At 46.6% G+C, this 24,469-nt stretch overlaps 1 protein-coding gene and 1 long non-coding RNA gene across 2 annotated transcripts; both read left to right on the plus strand.

Annotated features, from left to right (window-relative positions):
- The first annotated feature begins 5,770 nt into the window (after nt 1-5,770).
- LOC144410403 (uncharacterized) lies at nt 5,771-6,365 on the plus strand. The gene is made up of 3 exons (XR_013468439.1): nt 5,771-5,905; nt 5,936-6,130; nt 6,239-6,365. It is a non-coding gene; the product is annotated as an uncharacterized LOC144410403 (long non-coding RNA).
- A 634-nt stretch (nt 6,366-6,999) lies between these two features.
- On the plus strand, nt 7,000-22,792 carry LOC144410433 (uncharacterized). Its single transcript, XM_078107449.1, has 3 exons — nt 7,000-7,003; nt 17,813-19,696; nt 20,894-22,792. The coding sequence occupies exons 1-3, from the start codon at nt 7,000-7,002 to the stop codon at nt 21,061-21,063; spliced, it is 2,058 nt and encodes a 685-aa protein (XP_077963575.1). The 3' UTR covers nt 21,064-22,792.
- Nucleotides 22,793-24,469: the final 1,677 nt, after the last annotated feature.

A 24,469-nucleotide genomic window follows, 5' to 3' on the forward strand; every position in this document is an offset into this window, starting at 1 on the left:
TCAAGAAGTCATTTGTCATGCCAGTGATGGCAGTCATTCAATCAGGGCTTTTCTAACAGGAGTCAGCGATGATACTATTGCTGGCTTGACAGTATCCATGACAACAGTACGAGGAAGGATGCAGTGATGAGACTGATCTTGTGGCTTACTCCACTTGAAACCTCTGTAATGAATGAGAAAAGAAAACAAGATTTTATTTTTACAAATAAAGAATGAAAAAATGTAAAAAAAGATTTGTGAGACATTGTTTAATATGTCTTACGTGAGCCATCCACAACAATGGAGTTGAGGTCAACATTGAAGGCTGTGATGGTTGAAGCTGCTTGAACCAAAACATTTCTAATCTGAGTGCCATTAGGAACAGAAGTTGACGAAAATCCAAGGTCCATGTTGTTGATGATTGATCCATTACTGCAAATGCAATAACAAAATGTAATATTGTTTAATTTGTATTAATACATGTGTATCATGATCTCTGCACTTATAGATCCTGTCATAATAAAATTAACAAATTACCTGAATGAAGTTACTGTTAAGGAGCGGAACGTAGGGAATGCTCTTAAATAGAATGGCACCAGCTGCAGAAATACAAGAATATTGTTCAAATAAAAGTACTTGTATATTTAATTTGGTTGTTTGTTCTTAAGCTATGCATTTTCCATTTGATGACAACAGCAAGTTGTAACACTATAACCATTTTTTCAACAACTACTGGATCGTTTATCTGTCCTATTCTCAATGCATGAAAACATAATTTATTGTAAATAGTTTCAGTACCAGGATTAAAATGTCACTTTTTCCCTTGATTTTTAGAAAAACAACGTATCATCCATTACTTACATTTGACGTTATCAATGAGGCTCTTCTTTGAAACGCTGCAGATGATGGATTCAGCAAGTCAGTGGTAAATGTCTCTCCAGCAGATCTGAAAATCAATCGCCTCGTTGTGACCGCCTGAGATGTTACAGGTGCTGCTGTTATGGGTGCTGCAGTATTCAAAGTCGAGGGTGCAGTTGTAGAACTTGAAGTAATGTTTGGTTCTGTAAAAAACAAATAAAGTTGGAGATAATGAATAATAGCCAGAGAGCTTTCTCTTGATCCAACCCAAACATTAGAACATTACACTACAGTACAGGTCCCTTAGCTGACGCTTTTATCCAGAGCGACTTACATTGCATTTTTAACCCATGGCTGTTTACATTTTGCCCAGGGAGCAATTAGGAGTTAGGTGCCTTGCTCAACATGGGGCAGCAGGGGCTCAAACCGCCAACCTTGCGGTTCCCAGCGCACCCTTTCTACCCCTGCAACACGTCACTTTGGTAAATCAAAGGTTGAGTACTCTTGCTAATGCCACTGTGGACTTCATGATATTCATATTTAGATTGTGTGTTCTTTGTCAAACAACCGATTTGCCAAAGAAGGATCAGGAAACCACACAAACCAACTCAGAGATTCTGGCAGATTACTTGTTAGTGACATGGGGTGTATTTCTTTGTGTTCAAAAGCATTACAATTAAATGCAGTCCTATATACCTAAGAATTACAGTGACAGAAGTTTTAACAAATGAAAAACACAAAATCCCAAAAAGATTTGTAAAACATTATTTAATATGTCTTACGTGAGCCATCCACAACAATGGAGTTGAGGTCGACATTGAAGGCTGTGATGGTTGAAGCTGCTTCAACCAAAACATTTCCAATCTGAGTTCCTTCAGGACCAGAAGTTGATGAAAATACAATGGTCATGTTGTTGATGACTGATCCATTACTGCAAATGAAACAACAAAATGTAATATTGACTTAATTTGTAAACATTCATGTTCAGTGCTCTTAAGATCCTGTTATGATAAAATAAAAAATTACCTGAACGAGGTCACTGTTAAGGAGCGGAACGTAGGGAATGCTCTTAGATAGAACGGCACCAGCTGCAGAAATACAAGTAAATTGTTCAAATAAAGGTACTTGTAAATTTAATTTGGTTGTTTTTTCTTAAGCTGTGCATTTTACTTTTGATGATTGTTTTTTTCCAAACTGCAACAGCAAGTTGTAACACTATAACCTTTTTTTCAACAACTACTGGATCGTTTATCTGTCCTATTCTCAATGCATGAAAACATAATTTATTGTAAATAGTTTCAGTACCAGGAATAAAATGTCACTTTTTCCCTTAATTTTTAGAAAAATAATGTTTCATCCATTACGTACTGTTGACGTTATCAACGAGGCTCTTCTTTGAAACGCTGCAGATGATGGATTCAGCAAGTCAGTGGTAAATGTCTCTCCAGCAGATCTGAAAGTCAATCGCCTCGTTGTGACCGCCTCGGATGTTACAGCTGCTGGTGATGCAGGTACCACTGCGATTGTGGTGGTTGGAGGAGTTCTGGCTGTAGTACTCATACTTGCATTAGCTGTAGTATTCAAGGTGGGAGGTGCAGTTGTAGAATTTGATGGAATGTTTATTACTGTAATAAAAGAATAAAATTGGAGTAAATTAATAACTGTATCCAGAGGGCTCAAAAGCATTACAATTAAATGCAGCCTTATATACCTATGAATTACAGGGACAGAAGCCTTAATAAATAAAAAAACATCAAATCTAAAAAAGATTTGCAAAACATTATTTAATATGTCTTACGTGAGCCATTCACAACAATGGAGTTGAGGTCAACATTGAAGGCTGTGATGTTTGAAGCTGCTTCAACCAAAACATTTCCAATTTGAGTTCCTTCAGGAACAGAAGTGGATGCAAATGCAACGTCCATGTTGTTGATGATTGATCCATTACTGCAAATTAAATAAACAAAATGTAACATTTTTTAATTTGTAAACATTCATGATTAGAGCTCTTAAGATCCGGCCATAAGAAAATTGAAAAATTACCCGAATGAAGTCACTGTTAAGTTCCGGAAAGTAGCGAATGCTGTTTGGTAGAACAGCACAAGCTGCAGAAATACAAGTAAATCGTTTAAATAAAAGAATTTGTATATTTAATTTGGTTGTTTTTTCTTAAGCTGTGCATTTCTCTTTTGATGATTGTGTTTTTTTCCAAACTACAAAAGTAAGTTGTAACACCATAACCCTTCTTTCAACAACTACCGGATTGTCTATCTGTCCTATTCTTAATGCATGAAAATATGATTTATTGTAAATAATTTCAGTAACAGGAATAAAATCACAATAAAGACACTTCTTCCCTTGATTTTTGAAAAAAACAACGTATCATCCATTACTTACATTTGACGTTATCAATGAGGCTCTTCTTTGAAACGCTGCAGATGATGGATTCAGCAAGTCAGTGGTAAATGTCTCTCCAGCAGATCTGAAAGTCAATCGCCTCGTTGTGACCGCCTCGGATGTTACAGCTGCTGGTGATGCAGGTACCACTGCGATTGTGGTGGTTGGAGGAGTTCTGGCTGTAGTACTCATACTTGCATTAGCTGTAGTATTCAAGGTGGGAGGTGCAGTTGTAGAATTTGATGGAATGTTTATTACTGTAATAAAAGAATAAAATTGGAGTAAATTAATAACTGTATCCAGAGGGCTCAAAAGCATTACAATTAAATGCAGCCTTATATACCTACGAATTACAGGGACAGAAGCCTTAATAAATAAAAAAACATCAAATCTAAAAAAGATTTGCAAAACATTATTTAATATGTCTTACGTGAGCCATTCACAACAATGGAGTTGAGGTCAACATTGAAGGCTGTGATGTTTGAAGCTGCTTCAACCAAAACATTTCCAATTTGAGTTCCTTCAGGAACAGAAGTGGATGCAAATGCAACGTCCATGTTGTTGATGATTGATCCATTACTGCAAATTAAATAAACAAAATGTAACATTTTTTAATTTGTAAACATTCATGATTAGAGCTCTTAAGATCCGGCCATAAGAAAATTGAAAAATTACCTGAATGAAGTCACTGTTAAGTTCCGGAAAGTAGCGAATGCTGTTTGGTAGAACAGCACGAGCTGCAGAAATACAAGTAAATCGTTTAAATAAAAGAATTTGTATATTTAATTTGGTTGTTTTTTCTTAAGCTGTGCATTTCTCTTTTGATGATTGTGTTTTTTTCCAAACTACAAAAGTAAGTTGTAACACCATAACCCTTCTTTCAACAACTACCGGATTGTCTATCTGTCCTATTCTTAATGCATGAAAATATGATTTATTGTAAATAATTTCAGTAACAGGAATAAAATCACAATAAAGTCACTTCTTCCCTTGATTTTTGAAAGAAACAACGTATCATCCATTACTTACATTTGACGTTATCAATGAGGCTCTTCTTTGAAACGCTGCAGATGATGGATTCAGCAAGTCAGTGGTAAATGTCTCTCCAGCAGATCTGAAAGTCAATCGCCTCGTTGTGATCGCCTCGGATGTTACAGCTGCTGGTGATGCAGGTACCACTGCGATTGTGATGGTTGGAGGAGTTCTGGTTGCAGTACTCATACTTGCATTAGCTGTAGTATTCAAGGTGGGAGGTGCAGTTGTAGAATTTGATGTCATGTTTATTTCTGTAAAAAACAAATAAAGATGGAGATAATGAATAATAGCCAGAGGGCTTTCTCTTGATCAAACCTAAAAATTACAACATGGCTATCACTTCGGTGAACCACAGTTTAATTAGCCTTGCTAATGCCACTGCGAACTTCATGATATTTATATTTACATTGTGTTCTTTGTTAAACAAGCAAGGAAAGCACACAAATCAACTCACATACTCTGGCAGATTACTTGTTAGAGAAGAATTACAATGAAATGCAGGCCTATGTACTTACGAATTACAGCGACAGAAGCGGCATCAATAGAGAGGTTGAAGGTGCTGTTGGGGTTATTCACAGCTTCTACTAAGGTCTCTGCAACATCATTAGCCTGTGGTATTTCAGCGGCCGGAGCAGTTCGATTGAACTCAATGCCGACCTCTGCTTCAGTGGTCGACATTCGTGTTGGACCTTGTCTGCAATGTGAAAGAACATGTTGATAAAAAATGTTAACATAGACAACTGCTACATGATTGTTATATTTAGGTTTGTGTGCCATCAATAATTCAGAATTTTGTAAAAAAAACGACATCGGGACTTTATACACTTGAAATGTTACCTGAAAAAGATCACAAAAGTGCGGACAAAAAGGAAGCCAAATCTTGCTCTGTAGATTATGTCAAACTGTAGGAATAATGCAAATGCAGAATATGAACGAAGTAGGTATACAATACCAAAATTCAATAAAAACTGTGATCACAAAAAAGAATAATGATGAAAGTGAGTACTAACCACGGTCACAACTCTTAATTCGAGATTCCTAAATTCGTTGCTGTTTCTATTATTGAGTTCTAGTACGAAGGGTTGTTGCAAGGTTGCTGAGAGAACAACAACTGGTGCTATTATAGGTGCAGCTGTTGTTGGTGCAACTGTTGTGGGTGCTGCAGTCGTTGGTGATAGAATGGTGGGTGGAGCTGTTGTGGGTGCAGCAGTTGTAGGTGGAGCTGTTGTAGCTGCTAATGTTGTGGGTGCAGCCGTTGTAGGAGGAGCAGTTGTAAGTGCTGCGGTTGTAGGTGGTTCAGTTGTGGGTCTTGCTGTTGTGGGTGCTGCAGTTATGGGTGATGCAGTTGTAGGAGCTGCTGTTGTGGGTGCAGTTGTTGTAAATGCTGCAGTTGTAGGTGCTACAGTTGTAGGAGAAGCAGTTGTGGGTGCTGCGGTTGTAGGTGCAGTCGTTGTCGGTCGTGCAGTTGTAGGTGCTGCAGTTGTAGGTGGAGCTGTTGTGGGTGCTGCAGTTGTAGGAGCATTTGTTGCAGGTGCTGCGGTTGTGGGTGATCCAGTTGTAGGTTCAGCCGTTGTAGGTGCTGCAGTTGTAGGAGCATTTGTTGCAGGTGCTGCGGTTGTGGGTGCTGCAGTTGTGGGTGCAGCTGTTGTGGGTGCTGCAGTTGTAGGTGGAGCAGTTGTAGCTGCTAATGTTGTGGGTGCAGCCGTTGTAGGAGGAGCAGTTGTAAGTGCTGCGGTTGTAGGTGCTTCAGTTGTGGGTCTTGCTGTTGTGGGTGCTGCAGTTGTGGGTGATGCAGTTGTAGGTGGATCTGTTGTCGGTGCTGCAGTTGTAGGTGGAGCTGTTGTGGGGGCAGCTGTTGTAGGTGCTGCAGTTGTTGTAGGTGGAGCTGTTGTTGGTGCTACAGTTGTAGGTGGAGCTGTTGTAGGTGCTGCGGTTGTGGGTACTGCAGTTGTGGTTGGAGCTGTTGTAGGTGCTGCAGTTGTAGGTGATGCAGTTGTAGGAGCTGCTGTTGTGGGTGCAGTTGTTGTAAATGCTGCAGTTGTAGGTGCTACAGTTATAGGAGAAGCAGTTGTGGGTGCTGCGGTTGTAGGTGCAGTCGTTGTCGGTCGTGCAGTTGTAGGTGCTGCAGTTGTAGGTGGAGCTGTTGTGGGTGATCCAGTTGTAGGTGCAGCCGTTGTAGGTGCTGTAGTTGTAGGAGCATTTGTTGCAGGTGCTGCGGTTGTGGGTGCTGCAGTTGTAGGTGGAGCAGTTGTAGGTGCTGCGGTTGTGGGTGCTGCAGTTGTTGGTGCTGTAGTTGTAGGACCATTAGTTGTAGGTGCTGCGGTTGTGGGTGCTGCTGTTGTAGGTGCAGCGGTTGTAGGTGCTGCAGTTGTAGAAGCATTTGTTGCAGGTGCTGCGGTTGTGGGTGATCCAGTTGTAGGTTCAGCCGTTGTAGGTGCTGCAGTTGTAGGAGCATTTGTTGCAGGTGCTGCGGTTGTGGGTGCTGCAGTTGTGGGTGCAGCTGTTGTGGGTGCTGCAGTTGTAGGTGGAGCAGTTGTAGCTGCTAATGTTGTGGGTGCAGCCGTTGTAGGAGGAGCAGTTGTAAGTGCTGCGGTTGTAGGTGCTTCAGTTGTGGGTCTTGCTGTTGTGGGTGCTGCAGTTGTGGGTGATGCAGTTGTAGGTGGATCTGTTGTCGGTGCTGCAGTTGTAGGTGGAGCTGTTGTGGGGGCAGCTGTTGTGGGTGCTGCAGTTATGGGTGATGCAGTTGTAGGAGCTGCTGTTGTGGGTGAAGTTGTTGTAAATGCTGCAGTTGTAGGTGCTACAGTTGTAGGAGAAGCAGTTGTGGGTGCTGCGGTTGTAGGTGCAGTCGTTGTCGGTCGTGCAGTTGTAGGTGCTGCAGTTGTAGGTGGAGCTGTTGTGGGTGATCCAGTTGTAGGTGCAGCCGTTGTAGGTGCTGTAGTTGTAGGAGCATTTGTTGCAGGTGCTGCGGTTGTGGGTGCTGCAGTTGTAGGTGGAGCAGTTGTAGGTGCTGCGGTTGTGGGTGCTGCAGTTGTTGGTGCTGTAGTTGTAGGACCATTAGTTGTAGGTGCTGCGGTTGTGGGTGCTGCTGTTGTAGGTGCAGCCGTTGTAGGTGCTGCAGTTGTAGGAGCATTTGTTGCAGGTGCTGCGGTTGTGGGTGATCCAGTTGTAGGTTCAGCCGTTGTAGGTGCTGCAGTTGTAGGAGCATTTGTTGCAGGTGCTGCGGTTGTGGGTGCTGCAGTTGTGGGTGCAGCTGTTGTGGGTGCTGCAGTCGTAGGTGGAGCAGTTGTAGGTGCTGCAGTCACTGTTGCAGAAGTTTCAAGATCCGCTGTTGTACTTGCATCATTCGCTGTTGTGGCAGTTGAAGCTGCTGTAGTTGTAGGTACAGCAGTCGTTGCTACTGCAGTTGTAAGGCCATCTGTCACTGTTGCAGACGTTGCAGGATCCGCTGTTGTACTTGCAGCAGTCGCTGTGGCGTCAGTTGAAGATGCTGCTGTTGTCGGGACAGCAGTCATTGCTGCTGTGGTTGTAGGGGCATCAGTCGCTGGTGTGGCAGTTGAAGCTGCTGCAGTTGTAGGTGCATCAGTCACGGTTGCAGAAGTTGCCGGATCCGCTGTTGTACTTGCAGCAGTCGTTGTTGTGTCAGTTGAAGATGCTACTGTTGTCGGAACAGCAGTCGTTGCTGCTGTAGTAGTAGTAGTTGCATCAGTTGCTGTTGTAGTAGTTGAAGCTACTGCAGTTGTTGGTGCATCAGTCACTGTTGCGGAAGTTGCCAGATCCGCTGTTGTACTTGCAGCAGTTGCTGTTGCGTCAATTGCAGCTGCTGTAGGTGTAGATGCATCAGTCACTGTTGCGGAAGTTGCAGCCGCTGTAGTTGTAGGTTCGTCAGTGACTGTTGCAGAGGTTGCAGCTGCTGCAGTTGTAGCTGTAGAAGTCACTGTTGCGGAAGTTGCAAGATCCGCTGTTGTACTTGCATCATTCGCTGTTGTGGCAGTTGAAGCTGCTGCAGTTGTAGTTGCAGCAGTCGTTGCTAATGCAGTTGTAAGGTCATCTGTCACTGTTGCAGACGTTGCAGGATCCGCTGTTGTACTTGCAGCAGTCGCTGTGGCGTCAGTTGAAGATGCTGCTGTTGTCGGGACAGCAGTCGTTGCTGCTGTAGTTGTAGGGGCATCAGTCGCTGGTGTGGCAGTTGAAGCTGCTGCAGTTGTAGGTGCATCAGTCACTGTTGCAGAAGTTGCCGGATCCGCTGTTGTACTTGCAGCAGTCGTTGTTGTGTCAGTTGACGCTCTTGTGGTTGTAGGTGCATCAGTCACTGTTGCAGGATCCACTGTTGTACTTGCAGCAGTCGCTGTTGCCTCAGTTGAAGATGCTACTGTTGTCGGAACAGCAGTCGTTGCTGCTGTAGTAGTAGTTGCATCAGTCGCTGTTGTGGCAGTTGAAGCTGCTGCAGTTGAAGGTGCATCAGCCACTGTTGCGGAACTTGCCCGATCCGCTGTTGTACTTGCAGCAGTCACTGTTGCGTCGGTTGAAGCTGCTGTAGTTGTAGGTGCAGCAGTCACTGTTGCGTCAGTTGAAGCTAAAGTAGTTGTAGGTGGATCAGTCACTGTTGCGGAAGTTGCAGTTTCCACTGTTGTACTTGCATCATTCACTGTTGTGGCAGTTGAAGCTGCTGCAGTTGTAGTTGCAGCAGTCGTTGCTAATGCAGTTGTAAGGTCATCTGTCACTGTTGCAGACGTTGCAGGATCCGCTGTTGTACTTGCAGCAGTCGCTGTGGCGTCAGTTGAAGATGCTGCTGTTGTCGGGACAGCAGTCGTTGCTGCTGTAGTTGTAGGGGCATCAGTCGCTGGTGTGGCAGTTGAAGCTGCTGCAGTTGTAGGTGCATCAGTCACTGTTGCAGAAGTTGCCGGATCCGCTGTTGTACTTGCAGCAGTCGTTGTTGTGTCAGTTGACGCTCTTGTGGTTGTAGGTGCATCAGTCACTGTTGCAGGATCCACTGTTGTACTTGCAGCAGTCGCTGTTGCCTCAGTTGAAGATGCTACTGTTGTCGGAACAGCAGTCGTTGCTGCTGTAGCAGTAGTTGCATCAGTCGCTGTTGTGGCAGTTGAAGCTGCTGCAGTTGTAGGTGCATCAGCCACTGTTGCGGAACTTGCCGGATCCGCTGTTGTACTTGCAGCAGTCACTGTTGCGTCAGTTGAAGCTAAAGTAGTTGTAGGTGGATCAGTCACTGTTGCGGAAGTTGCAGTTTCCACTGTTGTACTTGCATCATTCGCTGTTGTGGCAGTTGAAGCTGCTGCAGTTGTAGGTGCAGCAGTCGTTGCTACTGCAGTTGTAAGGTCATCTGTCACTGTTGCAGACGTTGCAGGATCCGCTGTTGTACTTGCAGCAGTCGCTGTGGCGTCAGTTGAAGATGCTGCTGTTGTCGGGACAGCAGTCGTTGCTGCTGTAGTTGTAGGGGCATCAGTCGCTGGTGTGGTAGTTGAAGCTGCTGCAGTTGTAGGTGCATCAGTCACTGTTGCAGAAGTTGCCGGATCCGCTGTTGTACTTGCAGCAGTCGTTGTTGTGTCAGTTGACGCTCTTTTGGTTGTAGGTGCATCAGTCACTGTTGCAGGATCCACTGTTGTACTTGCAGCAGTCGCTGTTGCCTCAGTTGAAGATGCTACTGTTGTCGGAACAGCAGTCGTTGCTGCTGTAGTAGTAGTTGCATCAGTCGCTGTTGTGGCAGTTGAAGCTGCTGCAGTTGAAGGTGCATCAGCCACTGTTGCGGAACTTGCCCGATCCGCTGTTGTACTTGCAGCAGTCACTGTTGCGTCAGTTGAAGCTGCTGTAGTTGTAGGTGCAGCAGTCACTGTTGCGTCAGTTGAAGATGCTACTGTTGTCGGAACAGCAGTCGTTGCTGCTGTAGTAGTAGTAGTTGCATCAGTTGCTGTTGTAGTAGTTGAAGCTACTGCAGTTGTTGGTGCATCAGTCACTGTTGCGGAAGTTGCCAGATCCGATCCACTACTTGCAGCAGTCGTTGTTGTGTCAGTTGACGCTCTTGTGGTTGTAGGTGCATCAGTCACTGTTGCAGGATCCACTGTTGTACTTGCAGCAGTCGCTGTGGCGTCAGTTGAAGATGCTGCTGTTGTCGGGACAGCAGTCGTTGCTGCTTTAGTTGTAGGGGCATCAGTCGCTGGTGTGGCAGTTGAAGCTGCTGCAGTTGTAGGTGCATCAGTCACTGTTGCAGAAGTTGCCGGATCCGCTGTTGTACTTGCAGCAGTCGTTGTTGTGTCAGTTGAAGATGCTACTGTTGTCGGAACAGCAGTCGTTGCTGCTGTAGTAGTAGTAGTTGCATCAGTTGCTGTTGTAGTAGTTGAAGCTACTGCAGTTGTTGGTGCATCAGTCACTGTTGCGGAAGTTGCCAGATCCTCTGTTGTACTTGCAGCAGTTGCTGTTGCGTCAATTGCAGCTGCTGTAGGTGTAGATGCATCAGTCACTGTTGCGGAAGTTGCAGCCGCTGTAGTTGTAGGTTCGTCAGTGACTGTTGTGGCAGTTGAAGCTGCTGCAGTTGTAGTTGCAGCAGTCGTTGCTAATGCAGTTGTAAGGTCATCTGTCACTGTTGCAGACGTTGCAGGATCCGCTGTTGTACTTGCAGCAGTCACTGTGGCGTCAGTTGAAGATGCTGCTGTTGTCGGGACAGCAGTCGTTGCTGCTGTAGTTGTAGGGGCATCAGTCGCTGGTGTGGCAGTTGAAGCTGCTGCAGTTGTAGGTGCATCAGTCACTGTTGCAGAAGTTGCCGGATCCGCTGTTGTACTTGCAGCAGTCGTTGTTGTGTCAGTTGACGCTCTTGTGGTTGTAGGTGCATCAGTCACTGTTGCAGGATCCACTGTTGTACTTGCAGCAGTCGCTGTTGCCTCAGTTGAAGATGCTACTGTTGTCGGAACAGCAGTCGTTGCTGCTGTAGCAGTAGTTGCATCAGTCGCTGTTGTGGCAGTTGAAGCTGCTGCAGTTGTAGGTGCATCAGCCACTGTTGCGGAACTTGCCGGATCCGCTGTTGTACTTGCAGCAGTCACTGTTGCGTCAGTTGAAGCTAAAGTAGTTGTAGGTGGATCAGTCACTGTTGCGGAAGTTGCAGTTTCCACTGTTGTACTTGCATCATTCGCTGTTGTGGCAGTTGAAGCTGCTGCAGTTGTAGGTGCAGCAGTCGTTGCTACTGCAGTTGTAAGGTCATCTGTCACTGTTGCAGACGTTGCAGGATCCGCTGTTGTACTTGCAGCAGTCGCTGTGGCGTCAGTTGAAGATGCTGCTGTTGTCGGGACAGCAGTCGTTGCTGCTGTAGTTGTAGGGGCATCAGTCGCTGGTGTGGCAGTTGAAGCTGCTGCAGTTGTAGGTGCATCAGTCACTGTTGCAGAAGTTGCCGGATCCGCTGTTGTACTTGCAGCAGTCGTTGTTGTGTCAGTTGACGCTCTTGTGGTTGTAGGTGCATCAGTCACTGTTGCAGGATCCACTGTTGTACTTGCAGCAGTCGCTGTTGCCTCAGTTGAAGATGCTACTGTTGTCGGAACAGCAGTCGTTGCTGCTGTAGTAGTAGTTGCATCAGTCGCTGTTGTGGCAGTTGAAGCTGCTGCAGTTGAAGGTGCATCAGCCACTGTTGCGGAACTTGCCCGATCCGCTGTTGTACTTGCAGCAGTCACTGTTGCGTCGGTTGAAGCTGCTGTAGTTGTAGGTGCAGCAGTCACTGTTGCGTCAGTTGAAGCTAAAGTAGTTGTAGGTGGATCAGTCACTGTTGCGGAAGTTGCAGTTTCCACTGTTGTACTTGCATCATTCGCTGTTGTGGCAGTTAAAGCTGCTGCAGTTGTAGTTGCAGCAGTCGTTGCTAATGCAGTTGTAAGGTCATCTGTCACTGTTGCAGACGTTGCAGGATCCGCTGTTGTACTTGCAGCAGTCGCTGTGGCGTCAGTTGAAGATGCTGCTGTTGTCGGGACAGCAGTCGTTGCTGCTGTAGTTGTAGGGGCATCAGTCGCTGGTGTGGCAGTTGAAGCTGCTGCAGTTGTAGGTGCATCAGTCACTGTTGCAGAAGTTGCCGGATCCGCTGTTGTACTTGCAGCAGTCGTTGTTGTGTCAGTTGACGCTCTTGTGGTTGTAGGTGCATCAGTCACTGTTGCAGGATCCACTGTTGTACTTGCAGCAGTCGCTGTTGCCTCAGTTGAAGATGCTACTGTTGTCGGAACAGCAGTCGTTGCTGCTGTAGCAGTAGTTGCATCAGTCGCTGTTGTGGCAGTTGAAGCTGCTGCAGTTGTAGGTGCATCAGCCACTGTTGCGGAACTTGCCGGATCCGCTGTTGTACTTGCAGCAGTCACTGTTGCGTCAGTTGAAGCTAAAGTAGTTGTAGGTGGATCAGTCACTGTTGCGGAAGTTGCAGTTTCCACTGTTGTACTTGCATCATTCGCTGTTGTGGCAGTTGAAGCTGCTGCAGTTGTAGGTGCAGCAGTCGTTGCTACTGCAGTTGTAAGGTCATCTGTCACTGTTGCAGACGTTGCAGGATCCGCTGTTGTACTTGCAGCAGTCGCTGTGGCGTCAGTTGAAGATGCTGCTGTTGTCGGGACAGCAGTCGTTGCTGCTGTAGTTGTAGGGGCATCAGTCGCTGGTGTGGCAGTTGAAGCTGCTGCAGTTGTAGGTGCATCAGTCACTGTTGCAGAAGTTGCCGGATCCGCTGTTGTACTTGCAGCAGTCGTTGTTGTGTCAGTTGACGCTCTTGTGGTTGTAGGTGCATCAGTCACTGTTGCAGGATCCACTGTTGTACTTGCAGCAGTCGCTGTTGCCTCAGTTGAAGATGCTACTGTTGTCGGAACAGCAGTCGTTGCTGCTGTAGTAGTAGTTGCATCAGTCGCTGTTGTGGCAGTTGAAGCTGCTGCAGTTGAAGGTGCATCAGCCACTGTTGCGGAACTTGCCCGATCCGCTGTTGTACTTGCAGCAGTCACTGTTGCGTCGGTTGAAGCTGCTGTAGTTGTAGGTGCAGCAGTCACTGTTGCGTCAGTTGAAGCTAAAGTAGTTGTAGGTGGATCAGTCACTGTTGCGGAAGTTGCAGTTTCCACTGTTGTACTTGCATCATTCACTGTTGTGGCAGTTGAAGCTGCTGCAGTTGTAGTTGCAGCAGTCGTTGCTAATGCAGTTGTAAGGTCATCTGTCACTGTTGCAGACGTTGCAGGATCCGCTGTTGTACTTGCAGCAGTCGCTGTGGCGTCAGTTGAAGATGCTGCTGTTGTCGGGACAGCAGTCGTTGCTGCTGTAGTTGTAGGGGCATCAGTCGCTGGTGTGGCAGTTGAAGCTGCTGCAGTTGTAGGTGCATCAGTCACTGTTGCAGAAGTTGCCGGATCCGCTGTTGTACTTGCAGCAGTCGTTGTTGTGTCAGTTGACGCTCTTGTGGTTGTAGGTGCATCAGTCACTGTTGCAGGATCCACTGTTGTACTTGCAGCAGTCGCTGTTGCCTCAGTTGAAGATGCTACTGTTGTCGGAACAGCAGTCGTTGCTGCTGTAGCAGTAGTTGCATCAGTCGCTGTTGTGGCAGTTGAAGCTGCTGCAGTTGTAGGTGCATCAGCCACTGTTGCGGAACTTGCCGGATCCGCTGTTGTACTTGCAGCAGTCACTGTTGCGTCAGTTGAAGCTAAAGTAGTTGTAGGTGGATCAGTCACTGTTGCGGAAGTTGCAGTTTCCACTGTTGTACTTGCATCATTCGCTGTTGCGGCAGTTGAAGCTGCTGCAGTTGTAGGTGCAGCAGTCGTTGCTACTGCAGTTGTAAGGTCATCTGTCACTGTTGCAGACGTTGCAGGATCCGCTGTTGTACTTGCAGCAGTCGCTGTGGCGTCAGTTGAAGATGCTGCTGTTGTCGGGACAGCAGTCGTTGCTGCTGTAGTTGTAGGGGCATCAGTCGCTGGTGTGGCAGTTGAAGCTGCTGCAGTTGTAGGTGCATCAGTCACTGTTGCAGAAGTTGCCGGATCCGCTGTTGTACTTGCAGCAGTCGTTGTTGTGTCAGTTGACGCTCTTGTGGTTGTAGGTGCATCAGTCACTGTTGCAGGATCCACTGTTGTACTTGCAGCAGTCGCTGTTGCCTCAGTTGAAGATGCTACTGTTGTCGGAACAGCAGTCGTTGCTGCTGTAGTAGTAGTTGCATCAGTCGCTGTTGTGGCAGTTAAAGCTGCTGCAGTTGAAGGTGCATCAGCCACTGTTGCGGAACTTGCCCGATCCGCTGTTGTACTTGCAGCAGTCACTGTTGCGTCGGTTGAAGCTGCTGTAGTTGTAGGTGCAGCAGTCACTGTTGCGTCAGTTGAAGCTAAAGTAGTTGTAGGTGGATCAGTCACTGTTGCGGAAGTTGCAGTTTCCACTGTTGTACTTGCATCATTCGCTGTTGTGGCAGTTAAAGCTGCTGCAGTTGTAGTTGCAGCAGTCGTTGCTACTGCAGTTGTAAGGTCATCTGTCACTGTTGCAGACGTTGCAGGATCCGCTGTTGTACTTGCAGCAGTCGCTGTGGCGTCAGTTGAAGATGCTGCTGTTGTCGGGACAGCAGTCGTTGCTGCTGTAGTTGTAGGGGCATCAGTCGCTGGTGTGGTAGTTGAAGCTGCTGCAGTTGTAGGTGCATCAGTCACTGTTGCAGAAGTTGCCGGATCCGCTGTTGTACTTGCAGCAGTCGTTGTTGTGTCAGTTGACGCTCTTTTGGTTGTAGGTGCATCAGTCACTGTTGCAGGATCCACTGTTGTACTTGCAGCAGTCGCTGTTGCCTCAGTTGAAGATGCTACTGTTGTCGGAACAGCAGTCGTTGCTGCTGTAGTAGTAGTTGCATCAGTCGCTGTTGTGGCAGTTGAAGCTGCTGCAGTTGAAGGTGCATCAGCCACTGTTGCGGAACTTGCCCGATCCGCTGTTGTACTTGCAGCAGTCACTGTTGCGTCAGTTGAAGCTGCTGTAGTTGTAGGTGCAGCAGTCACTGTTGCGTCAGTTGAAGATGCTACTGTTGTCGGAACAGCAGTCGTTGCTGCTGTAGTAGTAGTAGTTGCATCAGTTGCTGTTGTAGTAGTTGAAGCTACTGCAGTTGTTGGTGCATCAGTCACTGTTGCGGAAGTTGCCAGATCCGATCCACTACTTGCAGCAGTCGTTGTTGTGTCAGTTGACGCTCTTGTGGTTGTAGGTGCATCAGTCACTGTTGCAGGATCCACTGTTGTACTTGCAGCAGTCGCTGTGGCGTCAGTTGAAGATGCTGCTGTTGTCGGGACAGCAGTCGTTGCTGCTGTAGTTGTAGGGGCATCAGTCGCTGGTGTGGCAGTTGAAGCTGCTGCAGTTGTAGGTGCATCAGTCACTGTTGCAGAAGTTGCCGGATCCGCTGTTGTACTTGCAGCAGTCGTTGTTGTGTCAGTTGAAGATGCTACTGTTGTCGGAACAGCAGTCGTTGCTGCTGTAGTAGTAGTAGTTGCATCAGTTGCTGTTGTAGTAGTTGAAGCTACTGCAGTTGTTGGTGCATCAGTCACTGTTGCGGAAGTTGCCAGATCCTCTGTTGTACTTGCAGCAGTTGCTGTTGCGTCAATTGCAGCTGCTGTAGGTGTAGATGCATCAGTCACTGTTGCGGAAGTTGCAGCCGCTGTAGTTGTAGGTTCGTCAGTGACTGTTGTGGCAGTTGAAGCTGCTGCAGTTGTAGTTGCAGCAGTCGTTGCTAATGCAGTTGTAAGGTCATCTGTCACTGTTGCAGACGTTGCAGGATCCGCTGTTGTACTTGCAGCAGTCACTGTGGCGTCAGTTGAAGATGCTGCTGTTGTCGGGACAGCAGTCGTTGCTGCTGTAGTTGTAGGGGCATCAGTCGCTGGTGTGGCAGTTGAAGCTGCTGCAGTTGTAGGTGCATCAGTCACTGTTGCAGAAGTTGCCGGATCCGCTGTTGTACTTGCAGCAGTCGTTGTTGTGTCAGTTGACGCTCTTGTGGTTGTAGGTGCATCAGTCACTGTTGCAGGATCCACTGTTGTACTTGCAGCAGTCGCTGTTGCCTCAGTTGAAGATGCTACTGTTGTCGGAACAGCAGTCGTTGCTGCTGTAGCAGTAGTTGCATCAGTCGCTGTTGTGGCAGTTGAAGCTGCTGCAGTTGTAGGTGCATCAGCCACTGTTGCGGAACTTGCCGGATCCGCTGTTGTACTTGCAGCAGTCACTGTTGCGTCAGTTGAAGCTAAAGTAGTTGTAGGTGGATCAGTCACTGTTGCGGAAGTTGCAGTTTCCACTGTTGTACTTGCATCATTCGCTGTTGTGGCAGTTGAAGCTGCTGCAGTTGTAGGTGCAGCAGTCGTTGCTACTGCAGTTGTAAGGTCATCTGTCACTGTTGCAGACGTTGCAGGATCCGCTGTTGTACTTGCAGCAGTCGCTGTGGCGTCAGTTGAAGATGCTGCTGTTGTCGGGACAGCAGTCGTTGCTGCTGTAGTTGTAGGGGCATCAGTCGCTGGTGTGGCAGTTGAAGCTGCTGCAGTTGTAGGTGCATCAGTCACTGTTGCAGAAGTTGCCGGATCCGCTGTTGTACTTGCAGCAGTCGTTGTTGTGTCAGTTGACGCTCTTGTGGTTGTAGGTGCATCAGTCACTGTTGCAGGATCCACTGTTGTACTTGCAGCAGTCGCTGTTGCCTCAGTTGAAGATGCTACTGTTGTCGGAACAGCAGTCGTTGCTGCTGTAGTAGTAGTTGCATCAGTCGCTGTTGTGGCAGTTGAAGCTGCTGCAGTTGAAGGTGCATCAGCCACTGTTGCGGAACTTGCCCGATCCGCTGTTGTACTTGCAGCAGTCACTGTTGCGTCGGTTGAAGCTGCTGTAGTTGTAGGTGCAGCAGTCACTGTTGCGTCAGTTGAAGCTAAAGTAGTTGTAGGTGGATCAGTCACTGTTGCGGAAGTTGCAGTTTCCACTGTTGTACTTGCATCATTCGCTGTTGTGGCAGTTAAAGCTGCTGCAGTTGTAGTTGCAGCAGTCGTTGCTAATGCAGTTGTAAGGTCATCTGTCACTGTTGCAGACGTTGCAGGATCCGCTGTTGTACTTGCAGCAGTCGCTGTGGCGTCAGTTGAAGATGCTGCTGTTGTCGGGACAGCAGTCGTTGCTGCTGTAGTTGTAGGGGCATCAGTCGCTGGTGTGGCAGTTGAAGCTGCTGCAGTTGTAGGTGCATCAGTCACTGTTGCAGAAGTTGCCGGATCCGCTGTTGTACTTGCAGCAGTCGTTGTTGTGTCAGTTGACGCTCTTGTGGTTGTAGGTGCATCAGTCACTGTTGCAGGATCCACTGTTGTACTTGCAGCAGTCGCTGTTGCCTCAGTTGAAGATGCTACTGTTGTCGGAACAGCAGTCGTTGCTGCTGTAGCAGTAGTTGCATCAGTCGCTGTTGTGGCAGTTGAAGCTGCTGCAGTTGTAGGTGCATCAGCCACTGTTGCGGAACTTGCCGGATCCGCTGTTGTACTTGCAGCAGTCACTGTTGCGTCAGTTGAAGCTAAAGTAGTTGTAGGTGGATCAGTCACTGTTGCGGAAGTTGCAGTTTCCACTGTTGTACTTGCATCATTCGCTGTTGTGGCAGTTGAAGCTGCTGCAGTTGTAGGTGCAGCAGTCGTTGCTACTGCAGTTGTAAGGTCATCTGTCACTGTTGCAGACGTTGCAGGATCCGCTGTTGTACTTGCAGCAGTCGCTGTGGCGTCAGTTGAAGATGCTGCTGTTGTCGGGACAGCAGTCGTTGCTGCTGTAGTTGTAGGGGCATCAGTCGCTGGTGTGGCAGTTGAAGCTGCTGCAGTTGTAGGTGCATCAGTCACTGTTGCAGAAGTTGCCGGATCCGCTGTTGTACTTGCAGCAGTCGTTGTTGTGTCAGTTGACGCTCTTGTGGTTGTAGGTGCATCAGTCACTGTTGCAGGATCCACTGTTGTACTTGCAGCAGTCGCTGTTGCCTCAGTTGAAGATGCTACTGTTGTCGGAACAGCAGTCGTTGCTGCTGTAGTAGTAGTTGCATCAGTCGCTGTTGTGGCAGTTGAAGCTGCTGCAGTTGAAGGTGCATCAGCCACTGTTGCGGAACTTGCCCGATCCGCTGTTGTACTTGCAGCAGTCACTGTTGCGTCGGTTGAAGCTGCTGTAGTTGTAGGTGCAGCAGTCACTGTTGCGTCAGTTGAAGCTAAAGTAGTTGTAGGTGGATCAGTCACTGTTGCGGAAGTTGCAGTTTCCACTGTTGTACTTGCATCATTCACTGTTGTGGCAGTTGAAGCTGCTGCAGTTGTAGTTGCAGCAGTCGTTGCTAATGCAGTTGTAAGGTCATCTGTCACTGTTGCAGACGTTGCAGGATCCGCTGTTGTACTTGCAGCAGTCGCTGTGGCGTCAGTTGAAGATGCTGCTGTTGTCGGGACAGCAGTCGTTGCTGCTGTAGTTGTAGGGGCATCAGTCGCTGGTGTGGCAGTTGAAGCTGCTGCAGTTGTAGGTGCATCAGTCACTGTTGCAGAAGTTGCCGGATCCGCTGTTGTACTTGCAGCAGTCGTTGTTGTGTCAGTTGACGCTCTTGTGGTTGTAGGTGCATCAGTCACTGTTGCAGGATCCACTGTTGTACTTGCAGCAGTCGCTGTTGCCTCAGTTGAAGATGCTACTGTTGTCGGAACAGCAGTCGTTGCTGCTGTAGCAGTAGTTGCATCAGTCGCTGTTGTGGCAGTTGAAGCTGCTGCAGTTGTAGGTGCATCAGCCACTGTTGCGGAACTTGCCGGATCCGCTGTTGTACTTGCAGCAGTCACTGTTGCGTCAGTTGAAGCTAAAGTAGTTGTAGGTGGATCAGTCACTGTTGCGGAAGTTGCAGTTTCCACTGTTGTACTTGCATCATTCGCTGTTGCGGCAGTTGAAGCTGCTGCAGTTGTAGGTGCAGCAGTCGTTGCTACTGCAGTTGTAAGGTCATCTGTCACTGTTGCAGACGTTGCAGGATCCGCTGTTGTACTTGCAGCAGTCGCTGTGGCGTCAGTTGAAGATGCTGCTGTTGTCGGGACAGCAGTCGTTGCTGCTGTAGTTGTAGGGGCATCAGTCGCTGGTGTGGCAGTTGAAGCTGCTGCAGTTGTAGGTGCATCAGTCACTGTTGCAGAAGTTGCCGGATCCGCTGTTGTACTTGCAGCAGTCGTTGTTGTGTCAGTTGACGCTCTTGTGGTTGTAGGTGCATCAGTCACTGTTGCAGGATCCACTGTTGTACTTGCAGCAGTCGCTGTTGCCTCAGTTGAAGATGCTACTGTTGTCGGAACAGCAGTCGTTGCTGCTGTAGTAGTAGTTGCATCAGTCGCTGTTGTGGCAGTTGAAGCTGCTGCAGTTGAAGGTGCATCAGCCACTGTTGCGGAACTTGCCCGATCCGCTGTTGTACTTGCAGCAGTCACTGTTGCGTCGGTTGAAGCTGCTGTAGTTGTAGGTGCAGCAGTCACTGTTGCGTCAGTTGAAGCTAAAGTAGTTGTAGGTGGATCAGTCACTGTTGCGGAAGTTGCAGTTTCCACTGTTGTACTTGCATCATTCACTGTTGTGGCAGTTGAAGCTGCTGCAGTTGTAGTTGCAGCAGTCGTTGCTAATGCAGTTGTAAGGTCATCTGTCACTGTTGCAGACGTTGCAGGATCCGCTGTTGTACTTGCAGCAGTCGCTGTGGCGTCAGTTGAAGATGCTGCTGTTGTCGGGACAGCAGTCGTTGCTGCTGTAGTTGTAGGGGCATCAGTCGCTGGTGTGGCAGTTGAAGCTGCTGCAGTTGTAGGTGCATCAGTCACTGTTGCAGAAGTTGCCGGATCCGCTGTTGTACTTGCAGCAGTCGTTGTTGTGTCAGTTGACGCTCTTGTGGTTGTAGGTGCATCAGTCACTGTTGCAGGATCCACTGTTGTACTTGCAGCAGTCGCTGTTGCCTCAGTTGAAGATGCTACTGTTGTCGGAACAGCAGTCGTTGCTGCTGTAGCAGTAGTTGCATCAGTCGCTGTTGTGGCAGTTGAAGCTGCTGCAGTTGTAGGTGCATCAGCCACTGTTGCGGAACTTGCCGGATCCGCTGTTGTACTTGCAGCAGTCACTGTTGCGTCAGTTGAAGCTAAAGTAGTTGTAGGTGGATCAGTCACTGTTGCGGAAGTTGCAGTTTCCACTGTTGTACTTGCATCATTCGCTGTTGCGGCAGTTGAAGCTGCTGCAGTTGTAGGTGCAGCAGTCGTTGCTACTGCAGTTGTAAGGTCATCTGTCACTGTTGCAGACGTTGCAGGATCCGCTGTTGTACTTGCAGCAGTCGCTGTGGCGTCAGTTGAAGATGCTGCTGTTGTCGGGACAGCAGTCGTTGCTGCTGTAGTTGTAGGGGCATCAGTCGCTGGTGTGGCAGTTGAAGCTGCTGCAGTTGTAGGTGCATCAGTCACTGTTGCAGAAGTTGCCGGATCCGCTGTTGTACTTGCAGCAGTCGTTGTTGTGTCAGTTGACGCTCTTGTGGTTGTAGGTGCATCAGTCACTGTTGCAGGATCCACTGTTGTACTTGCAGCAGTCGCTGTTGCCTCAGTTGAAGATGCTACTGTTGTCGGAACAGCAGTCGTTGCTGCTGTAGTAGTAGTTGCATCAGTCGCTGTTGTGGCAGTTAAAGCTGCTGCAGTTGAAGGTGCATCAGCCACTGTTGCGTCAGTTGAAGCTAAAGTAGTTGTAGGTGGATCAGTCACTGTTGCGGAAGTTGCAGTTTCCACTGTTGTACTTGCATCATTCGCTGTTGTGGCAGTTGAAGCTTCTGCAGGTGTAGGTGCAGCAGTCACTGTTGAGGAAGTTGCAGCTGCTTTAGTTGTAGGTGCATCAGTTGCTTTTAACATAATTATTAATTAAATGTATTAAAATAAACAATTATTAGCAACACAAAGCTTACATTTTACTCAGTCATTGTGATTTATAGGTGATGCTTAACTTACCCATTATAATCAGGAAGATTGATATTATCTGTGCCACAGCCATCCTTTTTCTTTTGAATCCCTATAAATCGATCAAAGTAGGGGTACAGTCACATAACTCCCATCATGACAGCTTGTGAACCAGTCAATTTAGTAGAACTATTTCTTATTCAATTTTCCTACAGTATTAAGAAAATGAAAATGTCAATATTCATTATAGCAGTATGTTTAACTTTCAGGTACAACATTCAAAGGAAAACATCCATCCATTTTCAACCGCTTATCCGGGGTCGGGTCGTGGGGGCAACAGCTCCAGCAGGGGACCCCAAACTTCCCTTTCCCGGGCCACATCTACCAGCTCTGACTGGGGGATCCCAAAGCGTTCCCAGGAGATATAATCTCTCCACCTAGTCCTGGGTCTTCCCCGGGGCCTCTTCCCAGCTGGCTGTGCCTGGAACACCTCCCTAGGGAGGCGCCCAGGGGGCATCCTCACCAGATGCCCAAACCACCTCAACTGGCTCCTTTCGACGCAAAGGAGCAGTGGCTCTACTCCGAGCTCCTCTCGAATGGCTGAGCTTCTCACCCTATCCCTAAGGGAGACCCCAGCCACTCTCCTGAGGAAACCCATTTCGGCCGCTTGCACCCGTGACCTAGTTCTTTCGGTCATGACCCATCCTTCATGACCATAGGTGAGGGTAGGAATGAAGATTGACCGGTAGATCGAGAGCTTTGCCTTCTCTTTGCCTCTTTTTCTCAAAGGAAAACATTTTGTTGACAAAAACAGTATTTGTTAACCTCAAAACAAACTTTTCTTGAACTACAGAAAGTTTGAGACAAGGTATGGAATGCAACACACGTTTAATACAAAAAAATAATAGACATAAAAGAAATAAAAGAAAAGAATAAAATGGATGGGCCGTATTCAAGGACAAGCTTAGGCGTAAATTCAGATTTGAGTCAAATTAAGACTGGACAGGCTGTGCCATTCCCTGTTGGCCCTCTCTCCCCTGGGGAGCACGGCCAGCTGATTAGGGGCAGGGTCGGGTAGTACCAGCCACCGTAAATCAATGGCGTCGGTGCAGGCGAATGTTAAAAACTGTTCTCTCTTTTGCTGTCAGTTGTCATTTCAGTACCAAAGGTGACCCGCCACCACCCCTGACACCTCCAATCTACAGCAGAACCTGGCATATCATTGGAGCAATTTATCGTCTACCACTACCATCAGTGTCTGGACTCCCAAAGGGGGGGATATGCCTCATCTCGGCTCGACATCCCGGGCCAAGCCCCAAACATCTTTGCAATATAAATATATGCCTGTTATAACAAAGTGTTTTTCAAATTTCAACAATTCTCTCCGGATCGTCCTGCTTCTCTGAGGGAGAAGGAAGAACCGGGAGAAGGAAGAATCTGTCCCTTTTCAGCTGAATTTAGTCATTTAAACTTCTGCTTGTACTTACGGCTTGTGTTGATAATTTCTGTATTCTTATATATTTTTCTATATTCTAGTTAGTAATAAATACTTAATCACAAACAAGTTTAAAATACTTGATGGATTTCTCACAAGGGCTTAATCCAAGAATTTCCACCACAACATGTAAACTCGTTTTCTTGCTCTCTCTTTCAAACACACGCAGAGACTATACAAATACAGAAATTTTTCTATTGACTTAAAGATATACTTACAGGTGAAGAGAAAGATGAAACGTTTTGAATTCCCCACCCTCACTGCTCTTGATGTTTAAAACTATTTCAGTGTCTATTTCGTCCACTTTGCACCATGTTGCAAACCTTACATCTGATGTGACAAAAATCTATTGCGGTCTTTTATATGGACACAGTTTAAAGGCTAAAGACGTCACTTATCAGCACATTTTTTAGATTTGATGATACACGTACACAATGGCACATGGTTAAACAAGTTTCTGGTGCATTCCACCTACTTGAGCGGAAAAGGAAGTTCCACGAACATTACAGTTGGTGTTGAAATAGTGATCGATTGGAGGAATAAATACATGAGACAATACAATAAAAATACAAAACAATAATGCTCATTTTATACTCTTCCAATAAAGTGACAGGTTATTGGATCAATATAATCCAGTAAGAAATCGATATATTTAAGGATTGTGAATATCACCTAGTAATTTTCTTCTGACCTAAATTCAGAAAAGATTAGATTTGTATTTTAACCATTGCAATATACTTGTTTAACAATAACAAGTAACAGCAGCTGCTTAGGCTTTCTCTAGTCTTTTCCACGTTAAATGTAACACACAAAATGTATTTTGATACCATTAAATTTATTTCAAAACCAGTTCCATGATTTTTCTGGCTAAAGTAAAGGTGTTTATTACTTCTCTTATTTTGTTTGGATAAAACCAATTAAATCAACCAGGCCGTTTAAACTTTTACCATTAAGCTTTTGACATAATTTAAACTAGCCCATTGATTGTGATTGAATAAACTATTTTCTAGTGTTTTCTACAGTTCGAAGGTGCCGATTGAAATGTTTGACTTATCACTAACATCACTATTTGTCAAGGGGTGTGCATGGGAAGGCAGGAATCAAACGCAGACTTCTCAGAAAACAAAAGACTTTAATAGTCACAAGGCAAAAGCAAACGGCAAAAACACACAGGAACAAGGGGGGGGGGGGGGGGGGGGGGGGGGGAAGTTACCCGGGGACACGAGTGGCAGAAAACTACAAAATAAGACAGGAAGAGAACCACACCGTGACACTATTAAACACGCACAAGAGAAATGTTTCGTGTTAAAACTGCGTTGTTGTAAAACATACAAATGCATTTGTACCTCAGCAATTTGACACAGCCATGGATTTGTAAAAAGAAATATTCTATATCCTTTCTACACTGTTAGTGGAGGTAACAACAGCACATGTTAACTGAAACTAAAGGTTTCTCTGGTTTATGTGTTTTAACTCATTTAAATATGTTTCTTTTCAGTTTTACTTGTTTCTTTCAACGTCAGCTTAAGCTACGGCGCAAATAATGAATACGCAGTGATCTTCTGTCCCCGTATTCTATGATGCAGGGATGCCTACTTAATGATGTCTTTTGTAACAAAGACTATCCCTGTGGTTCTTTTTGCGTTGTACTTCCCGGTGATCAACATTCCTTTGATTTGTTTTGTTGATAAATGACGCATTAGTTTCTTCTTTTTCCATGACTTCCATACCACAACAAAAATCTCAATAGACTACTGTTACATAATGTTTAAGTTTAAGGTTTTCATAAATCAAACTAAAGACGATATTCCTACAACTCAACAACGGAAATATAGCCGGCACAATGATTCAACAAATCTGAAGTATGACCTTCTCGAAC

Source organism: Gasterosteus aculeatus, chromosome 7, assembly GCF_964276395.1.
Source record: "Gasterosteus aculeatus chromosome 7, fGasAcu3.hap1.1, whole genome shotgun sequence".
Taxonomy (NCBI): domain Eukaryota; kingdom Metazoa; phylum Chordata; class Actinopteri; order Perciformes; family Gasterosteidae; genus Gasterosteus; species Gasterosteus aculeatus.

Excerpts from the sequence above, each read along its gene's own strand:
- LOC144410433 (XM_078107449.1), top strand. Across the intron at positions 19,697-20,893 it reads TGAAGCTAAAGTAGTTGTAG|GTGGATCAGTCACTGTTGCG; the intron begins GTGGATCAGTCA and ends AAGTAGTTGTAG.